The sequence below is a fragment of the Emydura macquarii genome, unplaced genomic scaffold (assembly GCF_026122565.2).
Source record: "Emydura macquarii macquarii isolate MOO-44397 ecotype Brisbane River unplaced genomic scaffold, CSIRO-AGI_Emac_v2 contig_2897, whole genome shotgun sequence".
Lineage (NCBI taxonomy): Eukaryota > Metazoa > Chordata > Testudines > Chelidae > Emydura > Emydura macquarii.
The window spans coordinates 27,054,315-27,068,590 of NW_027133034.1; the positions used below are offsets into that span (position 1 = coordinate 27,054,315).

Here is a 14,276-nt window from a genome sequence, read left to right on the forward strand (position 1 = left end):
AACAGGATTAGTAAAACACAATATACCAGCAACATAATCAGACCCAAATTTGGAATGACTCCTTCATTCCTCCTCCCCTTCCATCAACCAGGAAGGTCAAGAAGACTATCATATCAAGGGGTAAGTAGTAGCAACACAGACAGAAAGAAGTGCCTGAGAACAATGAAAAGATGTTACAGCTGCATATTTGTTTATGTCCTTATTTACCTGTAAAGTATGAATAAAGGCTTTGGAAAAGAGTAAATCAATCTCTTCTCCTATCCAGGGCATAGTGTTAGCCTAGTCAGCACCAAATGAAAGTCTGAGAACACTTAACAAGAAGATTCCCATTAAGCCATTATCCAAATGGAGGCTTTATCTTGCAACTGCGTGCATCTTGAACTTAGAATGACTCCCACTTATGTTAAGGCAAATGCCACCAAGAACAGAAGCAATAAGCAAAATATTAATGTATAAATCTATTTCATTTACTCACCTTAAGCATCTGAACAGCATTTCTCACAATTAAGGTTGGTGGAGGATCTGGGGCTCTCATCAGAAAGTCAGCAATTGGACAATTAACTGGTGCTAGCAGTTTTGTGTGCAAACAAAGTTCCTATGAATTAACAATGGAAAACTATTTAAGAAAGCCTCCAAAAAATCAGTTTCTTATACCGGATTTGGACTTCATGTATGACCTGAAATATATTCATCATTCAAATCTTAATAAGGGATGATTTGTAATCCACAAAAAAAATGAATAAAATACTATACCTTCTTCTCTCTCAATGCACATCATTAGACATGTAGTGAATGCAAACTGTGCCAGAAAGCAACTCTACATCAAAAGTTATTCAAAACAGTATTCTATGCAATACTTGAGCCCCCCTACATTGTGCAAGCAAAACAGGTAATAATGCACTCAGTTTTGGCCTTTTTAAAAGTTTGACAACAATGGGGCTAGATTAAAAAAACGGAATTTCAAGATTTTCACGGTCACTAAAGAAATCTTTAGACTAAATGACCATAGTATTGGATATGACTGCATGTGTGCAAAGATACAACACTATGTAAACATAGTGAGAGGCAATGGGCAAAGTAAACAATAAAGATGAATTACCTTAGTTGCATTATTTAATCTCTACTTTTTCCCTTTTAAATTAAAGAAAAAAATTAGCTAAGTATCACTCTTACAGCTCATTTAACCATTACACATAGATTGATATGAGTACTAAAATTCTTAGAAAGAGTTATTGGATATATGATCTAGCTAGCAGCTTTTAAATCTCATTAGCAGCTTGTATTTTCTTTTAAGAAAAGCTAGCACACAATACACTGTCAATCTGAAATCTAGACAATTTCAAAAAAGTGAGTTAAGTGAATCACGTACTACATTTGCCCTGAGTTTTCCCCAAAATGTGAATTACAGTAATATTTTCTTTTATAGTGTTATCAAATATACAAAGTAAATTGAAAAAACCTAAGAAATACACTCTTCTCATCTCTTTCATTTATAGTCATCTTCAATGTTATTTATGATTACTGGAGGTAAAATCTCAGAAAGTGTGATTTTTAAATTGACAATGTCCTTTAACGAATTATTAAATCAGTTCTTTTAATTCAAAACTAGTCCAGCTTCAGGAGTGTAACTGCAGTGTTACTATATGCTAAAATATATCAATTTGGTAAGCTGATAAAATGAAACTTCAACTTCAGATTTTAACTACAGGTTGAGATCTTGCACTCTATTTTCTGTGTTTTCCCACTGACATTTTTAGAGCCATATTAAATTACAGGTCCCTAAAATTTTTTAATAATTTAAACACTAATTTTAACACTCGAACTATCCATCTACAACTCATCTTATTTTATTCTACACTTGTGCTCCTCCAGATGCATTCTAAGTGCCCACCTTGTTTTCTCCACTTCCTACTTAGTGTAATGATTTGCCTTAAACAGCTTCCCAATTCATAGGTATCAAGCACCCATCCATGCTTCTGTGTTACTCCACCGCACTCATCTCTGTTCCTACAATGCCTCTACATTTTTTTGGAACCTGATCAATTCATATCATATTTTACATCCCATAATATACCCGAGGTTGTAAGTATTAAAGATGGGGATCTTTTCTTTCATCATACATAAAGCAATATGTAGATTTATGGTAAAACAGAAAAAAATATTGTTTTCAAGGGAATATCCACCTGTAGTGGCATTCTTAGAAGTTCTGGAGTCTGAAATTCCAACATATTCTGAAATCGGAGCCTGCTGAAGAGTCGGAAACAGATACCAGGCCGACAGCGTCCAGCCCTTGGAAACAAAATACAAGGTTACTTACCAGTAACTGATGTTCTTTGAGATGTGTTGCTCATGTCCATTCCATGTCCATTCATGTCCATGTGTGCATGCCTCCGTGCACAGCTCTCAGAACTTTTTTCCTCTTAGCAGATCCCATAGGGCCAGCTCCAGCACCCACTGGAGTCATGCGCACATGCTGCGGTATATGAGGCGCTGCGAGCCCTACGCCCCCTCAGTCCCTTCTTTCTGCTAACTCTGGCGGCGGGGACGGGAGGGTGGGTTGTGGAATGGACATGAGCAACATATCTCGAAGAACATCAGTTACTGGTACGTAATCTTGCTTTCTTGCTTGCTCATGTCCATTCCACTACAGGTGACTAACAAGCAGTACCTTGGAGGTGGGCCGGAGTTAGCGGTTAGCTACTTGCAGCCCAGCTCTGCTGAAGCCCGCATCTTCCCATGACCATTGGACAAATGCGTGGTGGGACATGAAGGTATGTACCGCCAGCCTGGCAGCTGCTCTGCAGATGCCCTGCCCTGGCACTTCCGCTAGGAAGCTGTAGATGGAGCTTGAGCTCTGTTGAGTGAGCTGTGGTGACGCCTGGAAGCGGCACCTTCACCTTCTCGTAGCCGAATGCGATGCAGGAAGTTATTCACAAGGAAAATGCGCCGGGCATAGGCTGGTGAACCTTTCTGCTGTGACGAAGAGCTGCATCGCTCTCTGGAACGGCCTCGTACATCTGATGTAGAAGCCAGGGTCCCTCTCACATTTTTAAATGAGTGCCGCCTTCTCTTCTCCTCTGAACCATGTGGTTCGGGGAAAACATAGGGAGAATATATGTTGGTCACAATGAAACCGGGAAACCACCTTAGGCCGGAAGACCCGGTGCGGTCTCAACTGAACCTTATCTTATAGAATACAGTGGGGGGGGAGGGGGGGAGAGGGGGGGTGTTGTTGGGAAATCCGAGGTCAGAGCCCTGATCCTGGAGACCTTGCTTGCCGAGGTAAACCGCCCCAGGAAGGCCACCTTCCTGGAAGGCCGGAGTAGAGGGCATGACACCCTGGGCTTGGGAGGGGGAAAGGAGGAGAAGGAAGAGGGGGGGCTTGTGGATGGGAAAGGATCAGGTCGAGATCCCAGGGAGGCACCGGGTCGTGGACCTACGGATAGAGCCTTCCACCCCATTCAGGGAACCGAACCGACATCAGATGGAAGAACCGCAATCCCCCCTCCAGCGACTGATGGAAGGCTGATATGGCTTCTAGGTGGGCCTTTGGGGAGGCCACAGGCAGTCCCTGGAGCTTTAACTGTGGCAAGTATTTCCCGGATCGCCTGGATTGGTGAGAGACTGGGCAGAATACCCTGGGATTCCTTCTGGCAGGCAACAGCCACTTCCGCTTAACCCGGTACACGACCTGCGTGGAGAGCTTCCTTCTACCCAGCAGGACTCACTTGTCGCCTCTCGGCCACCAACCCATCACTCCCTGAGGTGTCAAGGGTCCAGGTCTGGGCACCACAGGTGACCATGATCCTGGGAGCTGGGATCATACTAACTCGGAGGCTCCCGAGGCGGTGATCGAGAAATCCAGCAGAATGCTAACCCACGCTGGCGTGCCCAGGCCAGAACAATCGAGATGGCATGTGTTTAACCCCTCCTCATCTTTAGCAGGACTGTATGCAGGAGGGGAAAGGCGGGAAGTGAACATGAAGCTCTCTGACCGCTACAGACCAACAGCATTGGCGATCGCCTCCCCGCTTGACCACAGAGAGAGCAGCACTGTGGACACCTTGTGCTCCAGTCCGATACGGACAGATTCCCTTTGGGGAAACCCCCCTTCCAGATGGTCGTAGACGCCCTTTATGGGCACAGCAACGCATCGTGGTGAGGAAGAGCGACCCCTTGACGCGGTCTGCCTCATCGTTCATCACCCCAGGGAGGTGATCACTGCCAGGTCCTAAGGACCGATAGCTTCCCTTCATGAGGCTGATGAATGGGCTCCCCCTGCCTGCCGATGTAGTACATGTTCGCTGCACTGTCTGTCAGCACCTGTACCGCCCTGCCCTCAATAACGCAGAGGAACATTCCACAAGCCCTGTGAGCATTTCGCGGGTATTCACATCGGTGTGCTGACGCCTCTCCTCCCTTGGCCAGACGCCTTGTGAGCCGAGGTCAGCGCTGATATGGCACTTTACCCTCTGCTTGAGGCAGCCAATATAAGGGTAACTGAAGGAGCCTGTTCCATGAACGGAACGCCCTTTCACACATCCCGAGGAGTCATTCACCAGTCTAGGGAGGCTAGGGCTTGCTGCTGTTACGTTTTTTTGGATTTTTTTTTTGGGAAGGGAAGTGGGGGAGGAGAGGGAAGGGGACCGTAGCCTCCTGGTGCAGAAGCTAGCTGCTCGGACTATATCCCGGGGCCGTGACTGAAGTGGCCTAAGCATCAGGCTAGTTAGCTCACCACAAAGGTGCAGGCCACCCTGTGACCTATCAGCTCTCAATGTTTGGCTGTTGTTGTAGGGCATTTGTGCAGGTGGGCTATCCTGAGGGACACTGTCTCACAGCACGGCTGGGGCAAGAAGTTCTGGTCCGGGAAGCAATCGGTCACACCGATGCATTCCGTAGGCTGCACCTGAGTTAATGTGAACTTCTGTGTGTTTACCAGCAGGACCCACCAGCCGCAAGTGGTGCCTGGCTGGCTCACATTGCTCTGGACTTGGGACCTGGACCTGCCTGGGCGAATCTTGCACCCTCAAGCGCGCAGCTACCACTGCCAGGCCTTCAGTAAACACGCTCAGGGCCAAGTAACAGGCCACAGGATAAAGCCGTAAAGCTTTAGAGGGAGCCAACTCCTACGAAGTGAAGGAAGCTTTGAAGATATGCGTCCCTGACATCCAGGGCAGCATATCAGGCTCCTGTTTCCAATACTGGAGATGGGGAGACCATGGGAGACTTGAGTCCCTTGTTCAGTATTTGAGACAATGTAGGTCTGCCACCGTCCTTAAATTCCCCCCCACCACCACCTTTTTTTTTTTTTTTTTTTTTTTTTTTTTTTAAGAAAGTGGACAAGGAAGTACCTCAAGTAGTACCTCTTTTGCCATGCCCTGTGGGACCTTTCCCACTGCTCTGGGCTGAGGTGGCCTCAATCCCTTTGATGTGAAATTGCCACTGAGAAGGAGGAAGAGGGAGGTGTCAAGGTGGCGGGAGGAGGAGACGACCGGAGGCCCTAGCTCACCGAACTACCCAGTTGTCTGATGGCATTCTGGCTCACACGAACCTGAAGGAGGGTATAGGCTAGGGTGCTGCCCTTGCATGCACCATCAGAAAGGGCCTTTTCCGATTGCCCTATCGCTGAGGGAACCCTTACTAAGGGCCTAAGAAGCCACTCAGGGCAGATGGTATCTCCTAGATCCCCAGACTCTTGTTGCGAGATGGCCCTGGCTGACACCTCTGCTGCTACTGTCCCTGGGGACCTGCCTGACACCTAAAGGTCTGTGGCATGTAGCAGCCCAGGGAACAGAGCGTGGTCTTGGAGTCCTTGAGACCATGCAGCTTCGCCTCTATCCAAACCAAAGACAAAACTGACTCATCCAAGGAAGGGCCCTGGATGGGCTGCTGGACCTTTTGGGACAGCCCGGGATTGCAGCCACTAACCTCCAGCAATGCCGATGGCGGGGGGTATGGCTCTGCCCATCGAATCAGCAGCAACTAAGGATGCCTGGAGAGCTGCTCTAGCTCCCATGGTACCCTGTTCTTCAATAGTATACAGGTTCAGCACCTGCTGCCAGGCAGAGCCTCAGCAAGAGGCTCACTGAGTCCCCCGAGGGCTCACCTTCTACTTGAATAAAATTTTTCTCCAAAGAAGTCTGGCTTGCAATTGCCCTTGTTCTCTGGAGTAGAGCCCGGCTGCCCTGCCTATCCCTGTGGTTGGTGGCAACCACCACCAGGGACCTGGGGCGGGGTGGGTGAACTGTATTCAAACCCCTTGGCTGGGGTGTAATACTCTTCTCGGCTCATTTAGGCATTGGGCTACAGAGGAGGGGGTTTGCCATGAGACCCTCACTATGTTGAGTGTCCCTTTGTAGACCAGGAGGCCTACCACACTGTGGAGCCCACTGGTAGCACATTAAAGATTGTCTGACACCCCTTTTGCTCCTTCGCCTCCAACCCCAAGGTGGAGGCCACCTCTTGAGCAGTTCCCAGGGCTCGGGAGCATGCTTCATCTGGCAGGAGGGGGTGGGGGAGGGAAGGAGGAAGGGCTCTGCAGGCCACAGCACTTCTTCCTGCCAACAGGCAGTCCACACAGGAGTCCCTGCCCATGGGGCCGAGTAGTCATCCGAGGGTGAATGGTGGCCCTTCCCTGTACCTGAGGCACTGACTGAATCCCCGAGGGGTTGATGGATTGTGGTCCCGTCACACCCCCCGGGAAACCCCCTAGGCCTCCATACAGCCATTGGGGTGACCATTGCCTCTGAGGCCATCCACCTGGAGCTCTGGCACCTTTCGTTGGTGGTGGCTTCCCCACGTACTACATCCCGAAAGGGACACTGAGGCACCGTCAAAAAAGACCATGGCTGGGGCTGCCCCAAGGGCTCTCACTATGCAGTACCGTCGCTCCAGAGAGCGTCCCCTTGACGTCGATGACCTTGACTACCAGGTTCATTGTGGGTGCCACGGCTGGAGCAGGCATACGGACAACACTCCGGCAAGCTGGGCTGACCCGTGCGTCATCCCGGTACCAAGGACTTTGTGCTCTGCATGCATCTCAGCTCCAAGACAAACCCCAGCGACCGGGCTCTGCCCAGCCTCTGTGCAGGGCAAACTCCTCGGTGCTAAGTCTGTCTCTAGCCACCAAGTTTGATGCAGGCTTGGTGCGGGGGTGAACCCTCGGTGCCGAGTCTCTCCCCGGCAACCAGGTTCAGCAATGCCTGGCGAATTTCTCAGTATCGAGACGGTCTCCAGTGACCAGTATCAGCGCCGCATCCTTGCAGGTGATCTCTGTTGCCGGAGCAGTGGGATGGACCTCACCCGGTAACGGGGGTGGGGGAGAAGGCGGGAGCAGCGCACAGAGACCAGTGTCGGGCAGGTGACTTTGCTCTCCACCTTGATGCAGGTTGGCCCAGCAACTGCGACCTGGGATAATTTCTAGGGGAGAGTTCCTGCTCTACCCTAGGAAACCCATCTGCAGATCTTCATCCCCATACCGGAGATCTCCTGAGCCATTCAGGGGGTCCCAACGCAGGCTTCCCCCATAAAGCCAGCCCCTTCTCTCTCGTGGACGTGTGGGCGGCGGTGGCATATGCAAGGCCAACAAGGCTCTTGCCACCCAACGGCCACCAAAGTAGACAGTACCAGTAGGTGCCGAGGGGCTCCCCCACTCCCGAGTCAGAGGAGGCTCCCTGGCTGGAGACGCTGGCTCAGGCAGCGGGCCTCCGTGATCTGACATGGGTACGGATCGGTGCTCCACCCTGCCTGCTTTGACAGTGCGGTGGAGCATCCAAGCTCCAAGCGCTGATTCCGTGCATTCGTGGTGCTGAGTCAGGTCGGTGCCACCGGTGCCCTCTGTACCAACAGCATGCTGGGTACTACAGCAGAGTGGGTTGGCTCAGAGCTGGCTGGGGGGCTCCATGAGCCAGGCTTTCAGGCAGATTTTCTGGAGGTCTGAAAGCCTCTCTCTCTCTCTCCTTACAAAGGGCTTCTTCCCCCCACCCCACGCTTCAGGCAGTGGGGGTCACTTAGTGGGAAAACCTTTCTGCCGGAAGCGCCTGGCTTGAAGCCATGACATCGGAGCATATCTGCTCCTGGTAAAGCCTCAGCTAGACTATCTCAAAGTCTCTAGCTACCACTACAACAGTTATTAATCTAACTAATTAACACAAAAAAATAATTGCTTAAAGTTCAAAACACGGGGAATTAAGCATTTGCAATGCAAGCGCAGGCAGTTCTAGTAACCATCATGGGCGGAAAGAAGGAACTGAGGGGGCGTAGGGCCAGCAGTGACTCATATACCATGGCAAGTGCATGGGACTCCAGGGGGCGCTGGGGCCGGCCCAACGGGATCTGCTAAGGGGAAAAAAGTTCTGGTAGCCATGAATGGAGGCATGCACACACCTATAGTGGAATGGACATGAGCAAGCACTCGAAGAAGTATATCACTTAAAATATAGCTGAGAATCAAATACAAAATGTGTAAAGAAACCACAAAGAAATGCTCATTACGAAAACACAAAAGCAGATCTACAGTCAAGCCCATTTAACGTGAAGATAAATGATACTTTTTTTAAACACACACAGATTTTCCAGTAAAATAATCTAATCTTCCTAAAATAAAAAAAATTAAATCGAAATGGACAATTATGACTCCACTGCAGGATCAAAAGGGAGTAATTTTCACACTCTAAGGCCCCTTCACATTGCCAGAATGGCGTGAAGTGATGCTTGTAATACAAGTGAGTAAGGTCCAAATATTTTCAAAAACCAGCAAACAGCAAGGTCTACATCGAAAACGTCGGTCAACCTAGCTACATCGCTCAGGGATGTGAAAAATTCCCCCCCTGAGAAACATAGTTAAACAGACCTAAGGCCTGGTATAGACACTGCTAGGTCAACAGAAGAGTTCTTCCATTTGTAGTGTGGACAAGCCATAAGAATTGTGAATAAAAAAGCAAGTAAGTGTATTTCTGTTTTCAGACTTGTACGTTATAACAATCTTCCCAAAATGAAAGTGTGCTTAGGTGAAATCTTATAACAAATCTTATATCTCATTCAAGCCTGATTTGAGTATCAATGTTTTCCCTGTAGTAGTAATTTAATATTATAATAGAAACACAAAGCTTTTAAATCATTTTAATTTAGACTAAAAGGAATACATTGATAGGTCACAAGATGAACCATTCATATCACAACACTTCTTATCAAAATGCAATGGTCTGCCTACTTGCTATATTTAAAGCATGCAAAGCTCAATGTTTGTGAAATAAGATGCAATATGAAATGTACGTTACCTGCCTTTTCTCTGGATGGCACTGGCTTTTGAAATCCACACCATTTTTAGCATAGTAACACAGTTCAGTGCATCAAAGGATTTCTACAACATTAAGGCAGAATTCATGTCACCAGAGCAAGAGTTGGATTTAATAGGATACATTAAACAAAGTAACATACATAATAACCTAAATTACTAAGCTAAATTCAACTACAATAATTACAAAAATTGTACCTCGACATGTTTAAAGCTAGTTAACAATAACCAACTTTTTATTTAGAACATACTTCTCTTCCTCTACAAATACATAGGCCTGGTATACACTACAAACTTAGGTCGTAATGTATGCGTCTACACTAACAGCTCCCTTCTGCCAACCTAACTCGCCTGTTATGTCGATTTAATTACTCCACCTCTGTAAGTGGCATAGCGCTTAATACAATGTTGATGAGTTGACAGACAGGCAGTATAGATGCAGCCTTGTGTAAGTCTACTGAATTGGCGTCCAGGAGGTGTCCCACAATGCTTGGCATACGCGCAGCTAAACCAGGCTTTCGAAAAATGTCACAAAAAAGTATGGATTCTTTGCCATTGATATCAGGGTAGGTAGGAAAGGAGAGAGGAAACTGCATCATGGGAGGCTGAAGTCATGTTCCCATTTCCTTCTGAGACAATGTTTTGGTCCCATAAGGCATTGCAAGCCCTTTCCAAAACCCCCTGCGACTAGTTGCACTGTACGTAACTACCCACAGTGCACTGCTGTCTATTGATGCAAGCACAGCTAGCATCACACTCCACTAACACAATGAACGTCGTGTGGACATGCCTGACCAACTTAATTACTGCGGTGGTTGAATGTCTACTTAAAAAAGTGACCTTAGCTTTGTAGTGTAGACATGTCCATAGACACCTTTTTAAAATTCAAGTCAAAGCCAAAATCTGTTCCATGTAATTTTCTGGATATCAGATTCTTTTCATTTATAATGCCTAGCATAGCACAGAAAGTGGTTTGCATTCCCTCTTGCTTTATCATAGGGCCAAGCATAAACATCTCGTTATTGTAAGTGATTGAATTTTATTTCTTCTTGGCTACATTTGTAAATTATAACCATATTTTCCTACACTTAGTATTTGAGTGCAAAATACAACTGTACTAAACATATATATCTTTTCAGTTGTCCAAAAATTTGGATTCAAAGACTCCCCAATGAGTTCAGTAAAATGAATATGTATTTGATAACGTCAGCAATAATCCTGCTAACAGTGGGTATTGCCTACAGGTATTGTTAATATCTTTACTTAAAATATGTACCACTTGACACTTCTCTGTATTATTTCTTTCCATAATAGTAGCCGAAAGTTTATCCAACCATACCTCTTTCATCTTGCCAGAGTCAATAACAAAGACAACATCATTGACTGTGATGCTGGTTTCTGCAATATTAGTAGAAAGAATCTGCAACAATAACGTTATTTTGTAAGTAACTGTATACCTGAAAACTGCATGAATCAAAGTGAACAGCTGAAAAGTCATTTGATACTTGCTATTTTGCGAATGCCCAGAGGTGGATTTTTTAGCACCTTCTTCTGATCTGATGTTTGCATATTTGAATGCAGCATAAAAACTTGATATCTAATGGCAAAACAGAAGTGAAAACTTAAAAAAATAAATCAATGTTGTGAAGATGACAAGAAGCAATAAAATTATCAACAGACACTAAAGAATTTACCTGTGAGCATTATCAGCAAACCTCTTGTCATCAAACAGAATGCGATCCCTCAAGCCAACTATCTCATCATATCCAGGAAGAAAAATTAAAATTGCTCCTTTTTTTGAACAAAAGAAAGTAGAATACAGAAGTCACATAGGAAACTCATTTTAATCATAGAAAAACATGCTCCAGTACTGTGTATTTGTACACACCAAGGTTTTACATGCAGTATTTCAGTGTATTTAGTTATTACTATTCACGAAGACAAGTGTGATCACTGATACATCTGAAACAAGCTGTATCCACAGTAACTTAATAAAATAAAGATGTTTTAATATGTGCTTACCAGCATCACAACTATGACAGATGTTGTAAAGTAGATGCATAATCAGATCTAGATCCACTTTTTCATCATCAAAGCTGTGATGATAAGCTTTCAAGAGTTCTCTTTCTTCTGCACTAAGGTCACCACCATTTGCCTGCACAAGAGAACTTTCATCCAGATTTCCAAACTCTAATGAAGCACTGAAATACACACAAAGAGTCACATAAAATAAACTTATTCCTCATAAAAGACGGGAGAAAGTGCATCAGATTATTAGGCCTCCCTATAGCCATGAATTCAAAATCAGATCAGAACTACCAAGATGTCCAGTTCTTATTCCATAATTAAATATTTGAGATGATGTAGGTAACAACAGAATATTATACATATAAAACCAGTCATCCAATTTTTCTTTTAAAGGGAAAATGGGAGCCAAAAAATGCATTTTTTCTTAGCTATACCCAGCTAAACAAAACACACAGCTGCAGTTTGAGTAAGTGGTAAGTCAGTTAACAGTTGCTGTCTTTGCAGTAGTAAAATAATCGAAATCCAGTAAGGCTTTTATCATGATAAACAGGAAGCTTCTATGCTCCAAAATATCATTCTTGAATGTTCCAGTGTATGTATTATTTATGCATATATTATTTGTCAATACACATCATGCTAAACAACCCCAGTGACAACCACATTTTCGACAAAGTATTCCAAAAACAGAAATGTAGTTGACATCAAGTTGAATATTAGTTTCAAAACTGCTAAATCCCATTTCAACTAGAGACTTTTACTCTGGAAGAGTTGAACTGACTGGACTAAAGTTTTGTCTGCACATAAAAATTGTAGAGTTTAATTCTACTGGTATAGTTAAAGCAAAACTAGTTTAGTGTGTGATATACTTATATCAATATAAAGGTGCCTTATACTGGTATAGAGAAAGGGAATAACTATAATGGTATACGGCTCTTTTATATTGATATAAGTGCACCCACCTTAGGATTATACACATTTAACAATTTTGACAGAAAAAAAAAAATCACACCCTTACTAAAAATTGTGTTGACAAGGCCTTAGAAACTTCCTCTTACTCTCGTCATAGATATATTTAATTTTTGTTGATACCAAGGCTAAGGCACACAAACAAAAATATTAATAGAAAATATTTATGCGTGGAAAACCAACATACATAGTCTATTACAAGAACAATTTGACTTACTTTACATTTGCTCAACTTGGCCAGGCCAGCAATGATATTTGCCGAAGTGTTGCATAAAATGCACTGCATAAGTATCTGTAAACATCTTCCCTCCCTTCATTTTGCTCAAGTCGATTTATTTTATAGTTCATTTATTAAGACTCAATATTTCTCATCCTTACAAGTATCCTCTGTTTATCCTTGATAATTGCTCAAGAATTATTTTAATAAGACTATATATTAATTTTACTCAAATATATGGTAATAATAATGGCCATCTAGTATTTAAATACCAGGGTTACTAGCGGATAACTTGTTTGGTAATTGCTCTATTCATAGTGGTCATTTGTATGAGATAATCATTAATACCAATAGATGTTAAACAGAAAATCACCACAAAATTGACTAAGACCTGAAGTTTTTCCACACACAAGTCATTACTGTATTTGGCACCTGTGTCAAAAAATGTTAACATGAAATAAAAGATATGGCTAAGTATTAGTCCTGTTTGCTATTTAACTGATCATTCATTTAATATTTAAATAATAGATGCGTTGGTGTGGGTTTTGATTTATTTTTGTTATTTGAACACCAAAATCCTCTTTCATAACAGGCTTATAGCTTAGCATTTACCCACAAAATGGGACAAAACACATTTTGTTTTCTATTTCACTGCAATCCCTTTCCTGAATCTCTCCCCATCCTTTAACACATGAAAAGTAATTTAGAGTGCCCTTTATTCCAACACGGTGGATTATATACTGAGATCACTTGATGGTTCTCCCTTTCTCTCAAGACTTTGTAGAAGTGTGTGAGGGTAACACCTTCAACAAAACATCCGCAACATTTCCATCTTAGGTTTTTCTGGTCACAAAACAACATTGTGATTCTTCCCCCTCAATGTGTTTTAGGCTTTTGCTTTTCATTCTTCCAATCAGCATGGTGTTCAAACACATTAGAAATTACTAGGATTCCTGACCCTAAAAATTTTGCACCTCCTACAGGAAGCAAGAAAGGGTTTTCGATATAAGAGCTCACTTAATTTAATTTACACTGCCAGGCAGGAAAATCCACGCAGTTGGAATTTTAGGACTCCAAGACCATATACGGTAGTTAAAAAAACCACATGTAAAAAGAACCCTAAAAACCTTAGCCATGACAAAATTGTGTTACTTACAATCAATTTAAAATGCATTTGGCAGCCTATCATTTGTAATTTTCCTTTTACTTTGCATGCAAATTTTGGTGCTCACAAAAATAAGCATACTGGCTGGAGCCAAACATAGTACAGTTGCAATACAAGCTTTCCCACATAACTCTACCAATATTTCTCAATATTGACCTGAAACATTACCATTAGTCTGGTCTAAGGCAAATAGAGACTGGCAATTTTGCGCGCGCACACACAAAAAAGTAGTGGTCAGTGAAATTACTGAGATCAGAAGAGATATGGTTTGAGGACTTATATAAAGAATCCCATTCCGGAAGCAATTCTCTTACAAGAGAGTATCTTATATGCCATCAAGTTATTTTTAAGAAGTCCTTGACTCCAATTAATCTTTTTCTCCCATTTTCTTCTATAAAGCAGTTACTAGTAGTAAAGGACGCATCAAAAAAAAAAAAAAAAGCTTGCTGGACATCACATCACAAGAAATAATCTTGAATTGGGTTAATATGGAATAGATAGTGGGTATGGTGTATATAATTCAGTTATATTTGAGGAGGTACTGTGTAAAGACTTAGAAATGCACAATGAAAACATTTTTACCTGCTTACTTCCTTTCTATAATT

The 14,276-nt window shown here is 43.7% G+C and overlaps 1 protein-coding gene across 4 annotated transcripts in view; it reads right to left on the minus strand.

Moving 5' to 3' along the window:
* YTHDC2 (YTH N6-methyladenosine RNA binding protein C2) overlaps window positions 1-14,276 on the minus strand; it is a 54,985-nt gene that overhangs the window by 16,815 nt on the left and 23,894 nt on the right. For 3 of the 4 annotated variants that reach the window (XM_067569230.1, XM_067569233.1, XM_067569232.1), the window contains 7 exons: window positions 11,318-11,496; window positions 10,990-11,086; window positions 10,805-10,916; window positions 10,635-10,715; window positions 9,279-9,361; window positions 2,184-2,289; window positions 476-595 (listed from right to left, as the gene is read on the minus strand). In XM_067569230.1, the coding sequence (XP_067425331.1) occupies window positions 476-595; window positions 2,184-2,289; window positions 9,279-9,361; window positions 10,635-10,715; window positions 10,805-10,916; window positions 10,990-11,086; window positions 11,318-11,496 (778 nt within the window). The remainder of the gene's footprint in view (window positions 1-475; window positions 596-2,183; window positions 2,290-9,278; window positions 9,362-10,634; window positions 10,716-10,804; window positions 10,917-10,989; window positions 11,087-11,317; window positions 11,497-14,276) is intronic. The other variant, XM_067569231.1, reaches the window with a different exon arrangement.